General features: G+C 40.7%; 2 protein-coding genes across 7 annotated transcripts in view; both read left to right on the top strand.

Annotated features, from left to right (window-relative positions):
• The window catches only part of LOC115072923 (synergin gamma-like), a 34,504-nt gene extending 25,687 nt beyond the window's left edge, over positions 1 to 8,817 (top strand). For 2 of the 6 annotated variants that reach the window (XM_029570932.1, XM_029570933.1), the window contains 3 exons: positions 3,865 to 4,025; positions 6,758 to 6,871; positions 7,608 to 8,730. In XM_029570932.1, coding sequence (XP_029426792.1) covers positions 3,865 to 4,025; positions 6,758 to 6,871; positions 7,608 to 7,790 — 458 coding nt within the window. In that variant the 3' untranslated portion in view covers positions 7,791 to 8,730. Of the gene's footprint in view, positions 1 to 3,864; positions 4,026 to 6,672; positions 6,872 to 7,607 lie in introns of all 6 variants that reach the window. The other 4 variants (XM_029570935.1, XM_029570934.1, XR_003851887.1 and 1 more) reach the window with 3 other exon arrangements.
• A 3,081-nt stretch (positions 8,818 to 11,898) lies between these two features.
• LOC115073240 (selenoprotein M-like) lies at positions 11,899 to 17,731 on the top strand. Its single transcript, XM_029571518.1, has 4 exons — positions 11,899 to 12,435; positions 13,854 to 13,930; positions 14,018 to 14,096; positions 17,441 to 17,731. The coding sequence occupies exons 1-4, from the start codon at positions 12,319 to 12,321 to the stop codon at positions 17,582 to 17,584; spliced, it is 417 nt and encodes a 138-aa protein (XP_029427378.1). The 5' UTR covers positions 11,899 to 12,318; the 3' UTR covers positions 17,585 to 17,731.
• The last annotated feature ends 789 nt before the right edge of the window (positions 17,732 to 18,520 follow it).

The following is an 18,520-nucleotide window of genomic DNA, read 5'->3' as shown; positions in this document are numbered from 1 at the left end:
CATAGTGTGTATTCTTGCTTGCACTTTATTTTTGTCTCTAATGCTCTTTTTTTTTTTAAATGTGCAGTCTGCTAATATACTTGATAATGTTCTCTCAGATCATTCTGTTATCTCGCTGACATTGTGTTGTGGAGAATAGGGTACACCTCGCCGTTGGAGGATGAGTCCTAACCTCTACCATGATACCGAATTCAGTGCTTATATGGCTTTAGCCTGATCAACTTATTAGCAACTCAGAACACAACATGCTTGCTAAGCTGTATAAAATCTAAAGTTTTTTTTTCTTTTTATGTATCCACTGTACTTATCTATATAGTCAATCCCTCAAATATAGAGACCTTTAAGAATCCAGAAAAAGTTTTTTCTTATTCTAAATTCCACATGGCCATCCCTAGTGTGGTAGCAACAATAACACATTTTAGGTTATTTTCAGGACTTTGTATTAATTACTCTAAGTTTATAACTTTTCCATAGGATATAGCTTTACCTAGTAGGTGGCCCAATGTTTTTTCTTTTTCATGGGAGATGAAAAAATTGGTCTATCTTAGGTGCTGGCCAATTTTATTCTGTCAGAAAATGTATGATTTGCCATTGTCTTTGTTTGATCAATGTGCATTGGTGAAAATTATTGCACTACTAAAAATGTTGTACCCCCTACAGATAGTTCCTTGTTGAGTGACATTAATGTTGTTAAGTCTGCAATTATACATTTTATTTGAAAAGGGAAACCAGCCAGGATAAGCTACATTAAATTATTATGTGATAAGCAGATGAGAGGTCTGTGTCTGCCTAATTTTAGATGATATCATGTGATGTGCCAGATGCGATTAATTGCTGATTTGTTGCTGGGCTATAACGAATATGATGTTCCCTTGCTGAAGGCTGATGATGACACTGTTTTATTGATTAATCTTTTTCATTCTGAAAATGTTGATAGGCCTCCTCAATTTCAAATATCCCATTTGTTTCTTTCCTTGATTAAAACTTGATGCTGGATACATACGTTTTTCAAGTTGTCATCTTATGTATTGCGATATGCGTAATTTGTTAATCATACTCCTTTTCCTCTGGGTCAAGAATTTGGATTCCTTTAATTGTGAAAAGACTTTTTGCAGCTTGGCTTATTCCAGGAATTAAAAGATCAATGGAACTTTTTTTGATAGGGATATGTGCTTTAAATGTCAGTAGGAAGTTGGCACTTAGTGCATTTGTTTGATTAGAGTGTGAAATCAAGGCCTTTTTGGCAGGGAATTCAGAGCTGGATGGTGAAGATTTTGGAGAAACCAGTGGACTTTACTACTCCATTGCTTATATTGGGTTTGGATACAGAGGACACTTACTATAGTGCTTTGGAGAAATATTTTTTATATTTAGTGGCATTTTTAGCCATTAAGGCTATTTTGATTCTTCAGGTGGAAGTTTCTCCACTCAGTATTTATATATGGGAGTAGTTAATGGTGAGTTATTGTTATGATTTTCTATTTTGGAGTGGAAACTCTCCAGTGAAGAAGAGCACTATCCAGTTATGGATCGGGTTTTGTAACACTTCACCTGAAGAGACTCAGTCTTCCATTACTAGTCTTGTGGCCCGTATGTAATTGATTTGTAGCAAAGCTCTGGGTGAGTGGGTGTGAATGTGGAGTCGTAAGTGAGCACTGTTAGGTGTGTGTGTGATTTGTTTAAATGGTGAATGTAGGAAGTGATTATTGCAGGGCTGTTAAAGGTTGAAATATAAAAACAACAAGAGACATTTATGACTTCAACAGAGTTGTTTTGTATTGTACATTTTAGGTTTTGTCAAATGGTTTGTTTTCTCGCATTATAATCTTAGACTCTTGAATAAAGAAAGTTTAAAAAAAAAAAAAGAAGTACATCTGAATTAATTTACTTAAGCATACACCTACCTAAATATTTTCATACACATGACTGGCTCTGGCTTTCTTAACATAGGGCACAATTATTTTTATTTTTCCAAAAATGCTGACTAATTCTACATTCTGAGTTTGGATGACTTGAGCCCTTCTTATGTATAATGGGAAGGAGCTGCCCCGTGATCTGAGTAACAGCAGAGGCTGCAGGTACTCTTGTACTCGCAAATCTTCAGAGAAGAACTGCTTGGGTAGCACCTGCTATCTGTGAGGCTTGGATTCCGGGGAGAAATAACAAATGAAATCTTCTCCCTGACCCCAAACCACCCCCTCGAAGGCCTACTTGCAAGGTGGGTAAATACAGCAGCGATGTACAAAATGCCTACAAAGAGCTCTTCAGGGTCTGACAGGAGGTAATTTTCAAAGTGCCTGTGTACTTTATACTCATTTTCATTTTTTGTAATAATTGTTTTTTTTAATTGAAAGCAATGCATTTCATTTACATAAACTATAACACAAAAAACTTTAAATTTAACAAGTACAATTCCTTTTCCCTTAATTTCTTCTTCCCCACTTCTCAGAGAACACTCAGTGCAAAATTTATCAAATCTTTTACAACTGCTAATGCAAATCTTAATCCTTCTTAATTTTTTTTTTTGGCCTGGCAGTTCTCCTTTCTCTCTCTTTTTTTTTTTTTCCCCCCTTCCAGCTCAGTCAGAACCAGTGCAGGGATCCTGGTGCCATGAGCCTTCATTCCTACCGGCCTGGAGATTTTTCCCCTTTTTTAATAGAACCTTCCCTATAACTTTCTATCCGGTCATTGAAGCGACAGTCCTGAGGCCAGGAGCCATGCACCAGTGCTCCACGTCAGGCCACCAAGAGTTGCCCTTAGAGAAGACGATGATTCTCTCCCCCTCCCCCCCCAGGGGTTGTGAACACTGCCTCTGCAGCATGTTCAATCCCAGCTAACCTGAGGTGCAGAAGATCAAACCTTGGAATCAAACTAGGGACCTCCCGCATGGCAGCGTCCAGCAGTTTCCTCTGAGCCACTGGGTGGCCCATCTCTCTTAATTTTTAAGACATTTTCCCAAATCCTCTGGAAAATAGTTAGTTAATTTATCATGGCTAGCAGTAGCATACAAAAGATCCTGCTTATCTTTCTGTACCAGTTTCCAAGGTCAGGGCTATTCTTACATTGAAGAGAATATTATTATTTCTAGCAGTATTTCACCAGAATTCTATAATAAATCCACTGACAGCAACTTCTAACAGACCCCAACCAGGGTCACTGGGGAGGCAGGTTTCCATCAGCCTGTCTGTAAAGTCTACAACTCTTTGCTAGAAGTCATGTATTGGAAGGCAATGCCAGACCCAATGAAAGTCTCAGCCTCTCTGTACACAACCATACCATGCTAACTTTCAAAAAAAGGAGTAACCTGGATAGTATCTCTGAAAAGCTGTTAAAAATAAAATGCAAGCTGAAAGTTCCCTCACATTTTGCATCTGCTATTTTTGTGCTGGCAGCCAGGAGGAGTAAAATGCGTGCAGCATGTACTTTTCCAAAATGCCATGTGCGAGTACTGTTTGTTTGCTTTTTTTCTCCCCTTATGTAAATCTGGCCCTGGGAACAACACCATGCAATCTGGGCTAAAATGACGCACACCGTGGAAGCCCGTAGACTCTGTAATTTTTAGTCAGGGAAATCTAGGTGCATTAACCCATTTTAACATGCCTCCCCATTTATATAAAACTAAAGAGCTGCCTCGTGAGGTGGCTGTTGTAAAAGCAATGCTTATTGCCTGCCCCACCTCAGTGAAGAGCACTGTGTCCTGTATTTCTACTACAGACCTCTCCTACCTGCCAGCAGACATTCTCCTGGGAGGAGAATTCTAACACCAGTGGATTGGGCCAGGTGGTGCATGGTTTAGAGAGATCTACGGCCAGCAGTGATTGTTGCTGTCTTCTGATGCACATCTTTCCCCCTTCCTTCTTCCAGGAGTTCTGGAGGTATACAGAGTGTCTAAAAGAGTGGAAGGAGGTATGAAAAAGGTGAATATAACCAGCGACATGCTTCAGCGCAGGCTCAGGGACATTGAGCTCGCCTGGAATAACCTGCAGGCTTTCTTCTCACTTTGCCCTGCTGTACTACAGATGCTGGTAAGTAATTTTGAGTGGAGAGCACAGGGAACTAACTCCTCCTGACTTCTCCTCTGTGTTTAAAGAAAACTGGATCCACCGAATACAGGGGGACTTTGTGGCTAACAGTAACACTCCCCAGAGGTGGGGGGAACACTGATGACTTCAGTTTTGAAATGGAAATAAAGGTCAAAAGAAGTTGTTGGTGACATTTTTTTAAATTTTATTTTTATTTATAGTCCATCTTTTTTTGTGACAGCTCAAAGCGGATTGCATTCAGGTACTGTAGAACTAACAATAGATTTAAGACTAGGTTTTGGGAGTCCTGCTCCCTCCATCAGGTTAGTGCAGAATAAACTGTGGATGATGTTCCCAGATTACACAAGTAAATTACAGGTTGAATGCAGTGTTGGTCTGGTGATATTTTATTTCAAAACTGTAAAGACTTGTAAAGTAAAAGGATTGATGAGAAGTGGGTGATATGTTTGCAGAAGTGTGAGAGCACATAGGGAGAGAAACAGCAAAATTTACAGCTACAGGAGGACTAGGTCTGTCTGATAACGAGTGAAGAAACCAATATCCCTGCTAAATTCCTTTGTTTTTGATCACTTTAATTCTGACTCTTTTACATTCTTAGGTAGTTTAGAACTTAAGAACATAAAATTTGCTATGCTGGGTCAATCAAGGGTCCATCAAGCCCAGTATCCTGTTTCCAACAGTGGTCAATCCAGGTCACAAGTGCTTGGCAGGATCCGAAAAGGTAAATAGAGTCCATGCTGCTTATCCCAGGGATTAGCAGTGAATTTCCCAAGTCTATCTTAATAATGGGTTATGGACCTTTCCTCCAGGAACTTGTCCAAACCTTTTTTTTAAACCCAGGCACACTAACAGCTTTTACTACATCCCCTGGCAACAAATTCCAGAGTTTAATTATGCGTTGAGTAAAAAAATATTTGCTCTTATTTGTCTTAAATACATCACCTAGTAACTTAATTGAATGTTCCCTAGTCTTTGTACTTTTTGAAGGCGTAAACTTAACTGATTTGTGTTTACCCATTCCACTCCACTTGTGATTTTAGAGACCTCTATCAGCCGTCTCTTCTCCAAGCTGAAGAGTCCTAACTTCTTTAGCCTTTCCTTATAGGGGAATCGTTCCATCCCCTTTATCATGCTGGTTGCCCTTCTCTGTACCTTTTCTAATTCTGCTATGTCTTTTTAGAGATGCGGTGACCAGAACTGACACATTGTCAGCAAAACAGGTAGCGCTGGCCCTGAGTAGAAGAATGGATTGGTATCAGGTTTTCCGGTTGAGACTCTGACTGCTTTGGAGAATGTATTGATGTGATTTTTCAGTTGTTTTGTATATTCCCGTATGGGTCCCTTGTTAAGTTTCCTGCAGTATGTATTGTATGAGAGTTGTCTGTACCCCTCTTCTTTCTCCATAATTACCAAAGAGTTTCTTTTGTTTACTGGCTTGATCATTTCCGGTTTCTTTGCAAATGTGTTTATTGCAGACCTGCCCTCAGTGTTGTATTTGGTCAGATTTACTGATCACCAGGGGATCGTGTAAGAACTTTGTTGCAGTGGATAGTAGTGCTTCTACTCTCAAGTTTGCTCAGTCCTCATGGCACATGAAAACATCATGCACCAGCATAAAATACAGTATCATAATAGTAATCAGCATAAAATATAATGGGAAATTTCAGTCATGTGAGTTTGTACATGTAAATAAAGCATTTACGCATGTATGAACATGAGTATACATGTACTTGCAGTATGGCGCACAAATTTTAACGGTGAAAGGGGTAGTCTAGAAGCATTCCGGGCCGGAGTTTTGACAAACACTCACAAGTTGCTATTTTATAAGTGGTATATACATATACGTTATCAAACTTGTCTGAGCATTCTGCACCTGCTAATGGACTCATGCAATTGTCACCTTGCAGTTTGTTGGTGGGAGGTCTGGGTGAACAGGTGGGCAGAGTGTCATGCTAGAGGGCCTATGTGAGCTGGTGATGTTTAGGCGAACTGCTGGAGGTATCCAGTAGGCACATAACTACGTATTTTTACAACTGCGCACTTGCAAACTTTAAAATTATTCCTGCCTCCACATTTATTTCTGGGTTATTACATGCGAATTGTTACAATTTTTTGCATATATACATGTGTATAGAAATTATGCATGGTCCTGCATTACAAATAAAATGGGTGCTGATAACATATGCACGTACTTTCAGGGCAGAAATACTAGCTTAAATCTCCATGCACATAAATGGTGAACTGTGGACACTTTTGAAAGTTGGGCTCAATATGTGAGAAAACAGTCTATACAGACAAAAAAAATAGGAGGTACAGAGTATACCTCCAGTACATGCGCTTTGTGGAAGCTACCTAGGTAGTTTTCCTTAGCTTGCGTGTACATGTGTGCAAAAGTTCATGCATATTTTGCATCTTGGAACACTATTCAAAATTGTTCCCAGAAAGACCCCACTATTTTTTCCTCTCATTCCGAGCCCCTCCCCGAAAAGAGCAAATTGATTTAACATATGCCTGGGGTGGCCTAGTGTGGTTAAGAGCAGTAGAAAGGAAGAAGTAATGCCACATGGTGCCATACAATCTGCTCTTGGTCGGTAATACATGTGATAGCTTTTTCTGTTTCTTATATTAGGCCCAAAGCTGGGGCAGTGTGAATGTCTACAGTTACAGACTTGGTTCTTGCTTCACTGACTGCATGATTTGGACTTCAATTGCAGCCATCAGAGTCTGCCCTGGATTGTAGAATTCTCCCAGCTGTGCCAGACTCAGCCCAGTGTCTCTATTCTGCCTGCTGTGGGATATGCCTAACACAATTACCCAGAATTACAGACGTAAGTGTGCATCTTGTTGATTTTAAATAAATACATAAAACAATGTAGCTCTTAACAATACATACACAATATGGGATCCACATTATGCAAGAATAAATACAGCAATGTAAAATGTTAATACATCATAAGGCCCGCACTGGGCAGGTCAGTATACTAATCAGAATTTATATTCATTACTTGTATTACAAAAATAAAGGAAGAGGTGAGGAAGAAGGGTGATTGTTAAATATCTGTCTCTAGATTTTTCTACATTTTGTACCATATGGGACCCATACTTTCTTTTAAGTGTCTACCATTCCCCTAAGTGCACAGGTAAGTTTTTTTTCAGTAATTGCAATTTCAATAACCTGCACTCTCCAGTCATCTATATGCAGTTTTGACTTCCAAAAAAGTACATTACTCTGTCAAACAACATATAAGAAATGGTCAGTCGACTTCTTAATACTCTTAGATGCTAGAAGTGTTTTTCAGCAAAAAATGTGTAGGAGAGAATTTCATTGAGAAAAGATCCAATCATCTGGGCTGTCTTTGTTTTGATAGAGGACCAAAATGGATGTGTAAATTTATGTGACCATCGTAGATGTAAAAACCTAGAAATATGATGGCAGGAAAAGACCCATCCACACTATCTAATCCCTACTGTGGTGGTGTGGATGGGTCTTTTCCCGGGACCTGACATGTTGGCAGACAAGGTTTAACCCACCTTCTTTATATTTGCCTTTCTTACACCAATCAGGGTCTTCTCACATTACAAGAAGACTGGCTGACACATGAGGGCTGCCATTATCATACCAGCTGTGCCAACTTCTGGCTGAACTGTGTGGATCCTAAGCTACCCATCTCGTCCTTTCAAACAAATGAGGATCTCTGTACAAATCCACCGCCATCAACAGATTCTCCAGCTCAAAAGGCTGCTTAAAATACTTCTAGTCTATATGTGCCATAACGACTATTGGTAAAGTTTTCACAGTAGTTGTGTGACTTTGGCAACCTTTTATCAGCAAACACTGAATGGTGACTGCTGGGAAGTGCTGTCTTCAGTCTATCTGAACTGCTGAAACCAGCAGGGGATCACAGCGAATGAATCCAAAATGCCCTTGCCCTGCTGTTATCCAATCAGATGAGTTATTACATAAGCAATGCAAGTCCTGTGTACTATGATGAAGATGGAGTAAAATGCATTAGAATCTTTACACTGTACATTGATTTAGAAGGGACTGGGGATGGAGCCCACGGCCTGACAGGGCCATCTATTAAAATAGATTAAAGGTGAGTCAAGATATTGGTCATAATGTGCCCTGTGACATCAACCTTGTCCTTTTTGACAGTGCCACCTCACAACTACAGTCTTGTGATAGGGAAGAAACGCTTTTTGAGAAAACTTCTTGCCTTAATAAAAGAGCTTAATTCTACTTGTATGGAAGGGCTTGGACAGACCTTCTGGCACTGGACTGGTGCAGTCAACTCCACTTTTTGATGCAGATGGAAAATCTGGCTAGTCAAACCACATTTATGAAGCAGAAGTCGTTTTTATGTCATTGTCAAAATACATTTAAAAAAAACGCTGTACTGCCATTATGAAAGTCACTAAAATTAAGAAACCCTTGAAAAAGGACAGGAGTCCGAAACACGGTCCCGTATCGGGTTAAGTGTATTAATGCTCTTGAACTACCATTGCAGGTTTCGGAAAAAGAAGTTGAAATTTTGAAACGTTTCAGGAGGTTATAATAGAAGAAAAGTGGTTCTATTGCTTTTAAGAAGGAAAAAGTAAAATTTATATATGCACTGAAGTTACTCACTATAGTTTTCACTAAAATAAAAAATTCTTGAAAAAATGCAAAGCTTGTTTGACCAATGATTAAATATAAGGCCAAGCCTTAAAATGATTCACTCTACAATGAAGCCTATTATGATGGTCATATAGTCAATGTTCTATGTTAAGTTAATTTTGGATCCACGCATCACGATATTTGAGTAGATTTGTGGATGTAGTTGGTTTAATATATTAGGCTTTGAGAATCCAACGATCCTAACATATTTGGAGTTCACCTGTTGATTTATTTCTAGTGATTGTCAAAATACATTCCATGGTCTCTCACCTCGTGCTAAAAGCTGGGTATTAAATATGAGTTTTTATTCTTTAATGTTGCACATTTAGAGATTGATGTGCATATTTATATATGGTGGGGGGGATAGGTTGTAGGGTAAGGAAGGAATAGTATCATTTCAGTCATGGGGGCATAAGGGACAAATGCCCTCTGACTATCTGATGTTAGATTTGAATATTTCATGAGGGGTTGTCAGTTGATTCTCTTGAGAGGGAATGAGGGATGGGAGAGGGAAGGAGAAGTAGAAACACAAAAAGAACATAAGACCAGGGATTTTCATGTCTGTCCTGACCAGATTTTGAAACTGTATAACTTATTGAAATTGTTTTGTAATCTCTTATTGTTTAATAGATGTTGTTTAATAGATGTCTTGTGGCCTGGTTTGGCCATTGTTGGAAACAGGATGCTGGGCTTGATGGACCCTTGGTCTGACCCAGTATGGCATGTTCTTATGTAGGCCGCAGGCTCTTTTCTTTCTTCATTTTTACAGAGCTACTTACCCAGATAACTTGCTGCATTTATTTTATTTATTTATAGCGTTTCTATACCGGCATTCATGATACAATCATATCATGCCGGTTTACAGATAACAAATATGTTTTGAAGATATCTGGCCACACAAGGCCAGCTAATTTTAGACCTAACTGGCCATAAGAAAAGCTGGCTGGTTAGATTTAAAGTTTTCCAGCTCAAGGTAGCCGGATTACTGCAGCCGAGTATATGCAGCGGGAACGTTTATCCTGCTGAATCTCTGGGACAAGTTATCTGGCTAACTTTAGTTGGATACCTTGTATACTAAATGGTTTACTGACTAGGACACTCCAGAAACAGACAAGCTGCTGTGGAAGCAGGACACTATGAAAGCAGGACAACAGTGAATAAATAGGAAAGCAGGAGCGAGGACAGACATAGCAGCACACACTGGGAGCCTGTGTTAAATGGTAGGCACCCGCGTATGCACGTATCTCCCGCTATGCGCACAAATGAAAAAGTAAAACAAAAAAGAAGTGGGGTGTAGGCAGAGCATGGGCCGAACATGGGTGTTCTAGGAAGGTCACTTGAAATGTGCGTGTAAGTATTTATGCACACAAACACGTGCTAGGGTCCCCTATTGCGTAACTTTACTTCTGCTATGGATGATGTGTAAGTTTTTAAAATAAAAAAAAAAATCAGGATGAGTGAGCGGTGTTTGAAGGGTGGGGCTAATAGGGTAACAGGGAGGAAGGTTAATTAGGGGGGGGTTAGGAAGTCAGGAGCCTTTACCTGGGCAAACTGGGAATGGACTGGGGAAGCTGGTAATTGCATCAGAGCACATATTGAATAAAATCCCCCCCCCCACTTATGAGTCATAGCCTGCATTTGCAAGCACAAGCATGCAGCCATACAAAATTGCGAGCACATGTACGCGTGTACAGCTGATTTTCTAACATACACGCATATGCTATAAAATGGCCGCATCCATTCGCACAAGCCGCTATATGCACATACATGTACAACCACGTGGCGGTTTAAAAGTTACCATCCCCTTCTTATTAATGGGAAAGCGTACCTACTCCACTACAAGGCACATTGTGATTCACCACCCCTCCCTGCCAAAACCTTACTCAAAACCTTTGTAGCAAACCTGCCATAATACAGCAATAATCCTTCCTATGAAAAGGTAGCACTACAAATATAGTAACAGGCCCTAGAATACCAATACACCTCCTACTGGGAAAACAGAACAAGCTACACTGTTATGGCAAATAAACACTATCAAAATCCTTCAGCTCTGTCATATACACAGAATATGGACTAGTCCTCACCAACTAGAGAATAAGGGACCAAAAATTAGAAACATGCAGGCAAAAATGGTCAGAGACAAGCACTATGTAAGTATGGGGAGGCAGCAGTGCTTACTGGCTTTGGGCAGTGGCAGGCAATCTATTGGACTCTCAGCCTGGAAAACCCAAAATCAGTGGAAAGTAACAAAAGTTAACATAAGAACATTCTATACTGGGTCTAATTGGTTGGTCTTGTTCTCCTTTTTTTTTACTTTCCCTTTGAAAGTCTTTTCCTAATTTTCTTCAGGTCCTCCGTCTTTCTGTTTCTTCTCTTTCCTTCTGACTTTTTCCCTTCCTCCCTCACATTCACAGGCTCTCTCTCACACACACACACACACAGATAAGCATACAGACGCCTGGACTCTTACACACACGGGCTTTTCTCCTTCACACATGCACACAGACACATGGGCTCTTACACACGTAGGCACACAGACAGGCTCTCTCTCTTTCCCAGAAAAAGCCAGCAGCTTTCTTCAGCGCTGCCGGCTCCCTCCTCTCTCTTACCCTGGCGGCGCCTGGCCTCCCCGCCAGCAATTTCTGTAGTGTTGCCAGGTCCTGCTCCCTCTTCTTGCATTGGAGGGGCATGGCCTTCTCGCTAGCAGCTTTCCTCAGCACAACTGGGTCCTGCTGCCTCTTCTCGCGCTAGTGGGTTTTGGCCTCCCCACCAGTGGCTTTCCTCAGCAGCACCAAGTCCTGCTACCTCTTCTCATGCTGGCGGGGCCACTAGCAGTTTTCTTCAGTGCCACCAGGTCCTACCACTTCTCATGCTGGCAGGGCCTGTGCAACCCTGCCAGCTTTTCTGACTCCACCCTGTATAAAAAAAACCCAACACAAAAAAACAACAAATTTTCACTGCACCAAAAAAAAAAACCCAGCCCAAAGATAGTGGACGGTAAAATAAGGTCAGTGGGCCACATTCAGCCCATCGACCGTAGTTTGGAAATTATACGGGTGAGAGGGAAGCAGAGCCCAGGACGATCAGAGGCAAAGGGGAACTCCGATACAGTTACATTATAGGGTTGAGAGGTAAGGGGGAGGGGATCTCTTCTCTTGTTACACTACACACAGAATTTGTCTCAAACTTTGTGGTATCATGGGAATTATTAACTCAGAAGTACTGACGTATTCTAAAGTGTCTCAAAACAGCTTGTATGATACTGCTCTTTCACGAGAGAAGAAAAGATAAGGAGACACCTGTGCCTATATCAGAGTGATGGAGGTGCAGCAAGACCTATGAAAACCAGCTGGCGTCTTTTGCTGGGGGTGCCGCTGTTAATTCACCGATATTTGATTAATTGTGTTGCGGTTTGTTCAATATCAAACTTTTGAGTGAGTGCAGTGTTTTCTGGGTTTCCGGGTATTACACTCATTTTGTGCATATCAGGGAGGAATAACAGCATGGAAAGAAACTGGGATGTTGGCAAACCCCTCTGTGAATAATAGTTTAGTCCTTGCCCAAACCTGTGAAAAAGTCAGGCATCTCTGACAGTGGACGACCAACATTAACGTGAAGATGGGTTGCAAGGTGTTGCTCTGTGTGCTGGCTCTGTCTGCCTGCACTAATGCCACAGGAAATATGTTGGAAGAAGTCAGCAGAAAGGATCTGGAGGTAGCCTGGGGGACCATCGTAGTAAGTACAATACAATATTTCAGATCCTCAGTTCTGTTATAGCCCAGCTCCTGCTCAGTACTTTCAGCTTAGACAAGGAAGAGCATCAGACTCGAGTACTATTGAGGGGAACATGCTTAGAGTAACCAGCAGGGATTAAAGTAGGATCCCTGACCCTTTCTATTAAATCAAGGTCAGAGTCATCAGTTAATTACTCCGGCATCTTTCAGCCCCATTGGCCCTGATACAGGACTACAGCAGAAGTTCTGAAATGCCAGTCAGAGAGTCACAATCCAAACTAATCTATTGATGTCTGGGTTATTTTTGTCATTCTTCCTTATATAGCCCCTTTCCTTAGTTTTATCCATCCAGCTTTCTTCAGGGAGTCATCATGCACAAACACCTATTCCTCCTCATCAAGCCCTGCTCAAGGTGTCATTATGGCCAGCTTCTTTCCCTATTCCTCCCCATTTAGCTATCAGGAACCAACATGTACAGTTTCTTTCCTTCCTCTAGTTCTTAAGAACTGGTCATGCATGTCTCTTGCTGTAGCTTCCAGTATTGCTCTATGGCCCATCACTAGATGTCTCCTTGAAATCCATACGTGGCTCTGTCTCAACAGTAACTCCAGTCCATGTATGGAAACCATTTTATGGGGCAGTTTGGTAACCATGGGACAGCAACAGGATATATATATATTCTAGAATACAGGATACAGCAGAAATAGAACAGAGACTACAGAAACATCATTGGAACAACAGTCCTGTGAAACAATTACAAAGTATAATTTCTTGTGGACTGAGATTCAACTGTATTCCCTTTTTAGAGAAGATATCTTCCATCTGACTCATTTGCAATTCACAAAGTATCTTTCTTGAAGTTCAGCTCTATTGCAAGTGTGTCAATGTTTCAATACAAGCACTTTGTAAATATTTTGACAATGTTTTATGTTGATATCTAAACATGTTATAAATGCATAACAATCCAGAGAGTTTAGAAGCAGTGTGAATGAGGAATGATTGACTAGGGCAATTGATAAATATATGTGTGTGTGTTATTGTGCCAATTTTATTTTTTTAAATATTTTTTAATAGTTTTGGTATTCTTTGCCATTGTGTAATAAAGCTTGCAACATTAATCATCTTTCAAATCATTTAAAACATTAGTGGTGTTACTTACCCTATTTTAGGGTTCTTTGACGGACATACCATTTTTATTTCACTTAAAGCCTAGATCCAATATATCATTGAGCCTCATTTAAATGCATTGAGGTGAGAAGAATAAACTTCATAGGATAATCAGACTTGGTTAATTTGGAATCCAATGAAGGACCTTCAGAGACCAAGAAAAAAACATATTAGTACCCTGCAAGAAAGACCCTTTCAGCACGGGGTATCTGGAATTCTGGACTTGTGCACTGACCTTTGCTTCTTCTGCAGGCGCCCAGTGTAGTAGGATGAGTCATCAAGAAAATGCCCGAGCTCCAGCTGTTCATGATGGAGCGCTGGGCACTATAGTATCCTTTTACTAAGGGGGCCTCATGGAAGCTTTCTCCTTCAGCTTTCCTAAAGTGATGCTACTCCCTTAACACCGAACCCCACAGCCATAACCTGAAATATGACTCCAGGGAAGACCAGGAACCTCAACTGATTTTCTACAACACAAAGGACGAGAAAGTGAAGGTGAGTGCACTAAAATCAATATCCAGTGTTAAGCTTCCCCAGAGCAAGATGCCAAAGATCAGGGGCAGCTCAAGGCAATCTGCTGCTTGAGGCGAGGGATGACAGGCCCCCCCCCCCCCCCCAGTGTAAATATTACACTGGGTCCCAGAATAGCAATACACCACCTATGGGGGAAGCAAAACAAACCCATTTCCTATAGATCCCTACACAGATACTACAAGCTAACAGAATCTCTCATCTTGGTCACACGCACAGACATACCCCCTCACCAAATACAGAATAAAGGATCACAAATTAGACAAAAACTGAAATGGAAACTCTAAGAAGCCAGACTGTGTATTAACAATGGAAAAACAGAACCACCATTCCTCATAAAACAAAAATCAAGAAACATAAAGCATCAATTATAATAGTACAGCCATACTAATAAAATAATATTTTAAAACTACTGTTAATAGAATAACTTCAATTAATTAAAATCATACATTTTTTACAAATTTCCCAAGCACCAATAAAATATTTCAAAATAGTGCATATATCAAACACCACCCAATAATTAAAACTAATAAGGATAAAAAAAGCCCCTGTTGTCCATACTTGGGAACTCTTGATTTACAGTCACCCTGAGGTTTTTGTGGATTGGGGGGAGCTGCACACATTTCATTCTCTCTCACACACACTTACCCTTATTCATTCTTTCATACACTCTCTCATACACATGCTCTCACGCACACTGTCTCATATACATGCAGGCTTTCACACACATATGCAAGCTCACTCTCTCATACACATGAAGGCTTTCTCTCATATATGGACACAAGCTCTCACACACCCACACATAGGCTCGTTCACTCTCTCATATACAAAGGCAGAATTTCACACAAACATGCAGGCCTTGCTCTCTCTCTCTCATTCACATATGCAGGCTCTCTATCTCTTTCTCTTAACAGTGAAGAAACCAGAACTGACTTTTTTTTTTTTTTTTGGTGGGCTAAAGATTAACATGGGTGGGCAGTACTAGTTGTACTCCTATCGATAAATAATGCCTTAGAGTGCACCTGACAAAGGATTTCTAAGTAGTCTACAACAGCCGTTATGCATCATGAGTGAACTTAAAAAAATGTTTAACTCATTTATTTCAAGCACTTACCAACAGTAAAAAAAATTCCTTAACATATATTAACTTATTTTATATATATTGCAGTTTATAAATACACAAATAGAATGTCATGTAAAAAGTAAACAAAGAACATAACAGAAACATCAGATCCAATCATTTAATAAAACATATATCCATGTATTCTTTCACAAATCCTCTCTCCAGAAAGGCAGAGATGATCATAACTACAATAAAACAGCAATAATCATAATCACAAGAATAGATTCAGAGCAGAATTAGAATGGTTCACATTACAGCCAAACATGCAAAAAAAAAATATATATAGTTATAGATAGATATAGATATATAGAGGTATAGATAGATATAAATACAAAAAGATCAGGTAATATGTAAATTATATAAGGTGCTCAAACAGACCCAAATACACTCCAAAGGAGTGAGAAAAAAGCACTAGTGTGAATGAATATGGTAGCAATCTAAAAAGGTAAATCTTTATTAGTATTTGTTCAACATAATAAAATTCAAGAACACCTTAGCCCTATTACCACACAGGTGTCCCTCCGAGTATACACAGGTTTAACAGTCAGATATGAGAATTTACCCGTTGAAGCGCTAATGAAAGATGTAACGATTCACATTCCAAGTTTATGTAGCATAGCAAAGCTGATACAATATAATCAGCTCAAAAGTGTGAATATGAGCATGCATGGCATGGAAGAATTGGGAAGAAGATGCCACGGAAGTGTTTAAAACCTTTTTGGTTCATGACTCGCGATGCTGGCTGTCAGATTGGGGGGGGGGGGGCGTTCCAGTGCCAAATTCATTCAGGTGTTCTTTTTCCAGGTGAACATCCCTACATGCACAATCAATGTAAAGTTTCAGATGTTGATGACAGCCCTTCTGCAATTCCTTTAGGTGACGTTGGGAGGCCCCACCAGAGTGTGGAAAAAATTACATCTTTACTCCTTGACTATTTCCTCAAACTGAACCCCCCCCCCCCCCCCCCCCCAGTGTATTAACATGGCTAGGGTAAATAGTCTTCAGGCATCCAAAACCCGACTCTCCAGGTGGGAGGGGCTGAAGGGTATGGATGGCTCTTTACAAAGTGTGCTCTAATGATAGAGACAGGGACATCTGATGGCCAGACCAGGAGGCTCTGCCACACATGGCTTTCATTAGGGCACCATCATAAACAAGTTCAGCGTAAGGATATGAGACACCCAAGGCGAGCTGGTCCTCCATCATTCATTAACTTTGACCCACAGGCTACCCCCACCTCTGAGATTCTGATAATTAAATTCAACAGTCACGATGACCCCACCACGACCCTCCCAGAACAATGAAAAACATTTCACTGGACATAGAGAGGACAATTTTAAAAAGCCATTTCTGCCTAACCTGTTCTTATCATTGCCCTCTATATTCCATGCATGCTCTTAATCTGGATTTAATGTCTTGCAAGTTCTAGAAGGGCAATAGTTCCACGGAAAACTTATTCAAGCAAAACCTTGTGCAGAAAGCTCCTGGGGGACTTTTAGTTGAGTCTTAAATTAAATCTATCAGGCCAAAGTCCCTCCCCCAATACCTTTTGCACATATCTTTTTTTGCATGATTCTTTTTGCTATTCCAGATGTAGCGGGAGCCTAAATCCTTTGCAAATAGAGGTGATGATTCAGATGAACTGAACTAAATCACTGTGAACCTGGAAGATGTAGTTGGCCAGATTGACAAACTAAAAAGTAGCAAATCACCTGGACAGGTGCATATTCATTGTGGCTATCCTGAAAACCCATGCAAATGTTCTCTCATGCATATTCATTGTGGATATCCTGAAAACTTGACTGGCTGGGAGATCCCTAGGACAGGGTTGGGAACCACTGCTCTAAACCAACAGAAACATTCTGATCCAAACCTGTTTTATGTAACACTATCTCTGTGAGCTATGGGATTTCCATTCATATCTGTAGCAGAGAGGGAAGCAGGAATCTAAGTTTCACGAAGCTTAGAGACAGGAATTAATAAACCACAAGTGACCCAAACTCTCTCTTCTTGATGTGGAGTTAGTTGGCAGGTCTTGGACCACGTCCCAGGATGCACTGGTGTTAAAGACCAGGGATGACTTGGCTTGTCCCTGGAGGTGTGAGTCAGGTAGCCTCTTAGACACATGAAGCCACTTCTTTTGTACAGAGCTCACTTCACTTCTATCTTTTGCTATGGTTGACAGGAGGTGAAGGTGAAGGACATGACGGCTGAGGAGATCGGTGCCCTCTTGGATGCTGCAGGGTTTTACAAGAAGTCCAAGAAAGGAGAGGAAGTCCCAAAGGAGTATCAGCATTTCCCACTGCAGGCACCAAGGGATGAGTTATGAGTACTCAGTCCCAGGAGTTACTGAAAGCCATGCTGATGATGTCTAGGCCCTAAAGGTTACCATGCGCCTGGGCTCTGACTGACTGAAAATGGAACTTCATGTAGGGACTGGTGACTGAATATTCAATAAAAATAGAACTTACTCTGATGGATCATGTTAACTCTCTATACTGATGCTCTAGAAAGAAAGCCATTTCACATTAGATCAGTGAAGCTTCAAATGTAATATCAGCTCTCAAGTGGCAGGGTGAAAGGTCACCTGGTTTTGTTTTCCCTTCAGGGACCTGAATGCTGCTTACAGAATGCTCCCAGCCGCTTTCTGGCCTGAAAAGCAGGAACCCAGTCCCTGAACTGATCTTTGTGCCCTGAGAGCAAAGAGCAAAGTAAGGGAATATATCCATCTGTAGAACGTTGATCCTGGGAGGTGAGTTCAAATCCCCTCAGCGTATCTCGGTATAACTCAGAAATAATAATTGCACTGGGAGGTTGAGTATATTGAGATATATTTCCTTCACTCTAGGAAGCAGGTGTTCCTCAGTGTTTGTGTATGTGCACTTCACTCTATAGATCTGAATTAGCTGCAGTTTTCCCCAGTGAGAAAAGCTACTCATCGATCAGGCCCTGCATCTTATGCTATGAAGGCTCATTTTCTTTATGTGCAACCTGGGAATCGGACCACCTTCAGAGACCTTATTCCTGGTCCAGGTTTATAGACAGTAACATAGTAAGTGACAGCAGAAAATGACCAATTGGCCTATCCAATCTACCAAGGATATATCCCATCTTTTTCTTTTGTTCTCTACAATCCTGAGTGGATGAACATACAAGTTCCCATACTTAATCTATCAAGTATTCTACCCCTCACCAAGCTTTGGAATAATGTGAACACTAGTTGCTGGAGCATCCAGCCTGCTAGGTCCCTGTGGCCATGTTGGAT

This window comes from Rhinatrema bivittatum, chromosome 11 (assembly GCF_901001135.1).
Source record: "Rhinatrema bivittatum chromosome 11, aRhiBiv1.1, whole genome shotgun sequence".
In the NCBI taxonomy this organism is placed as follows: Eukaryota; Metazoa; Chordata; class Amphibia; order Gymnophiona; family Rhinatrematidae; genus Rhinatrema; species Rhinatrema bivittatum.
This window is presented reverse-complemented; position numbering and strand designations above follow the sequence as displayed.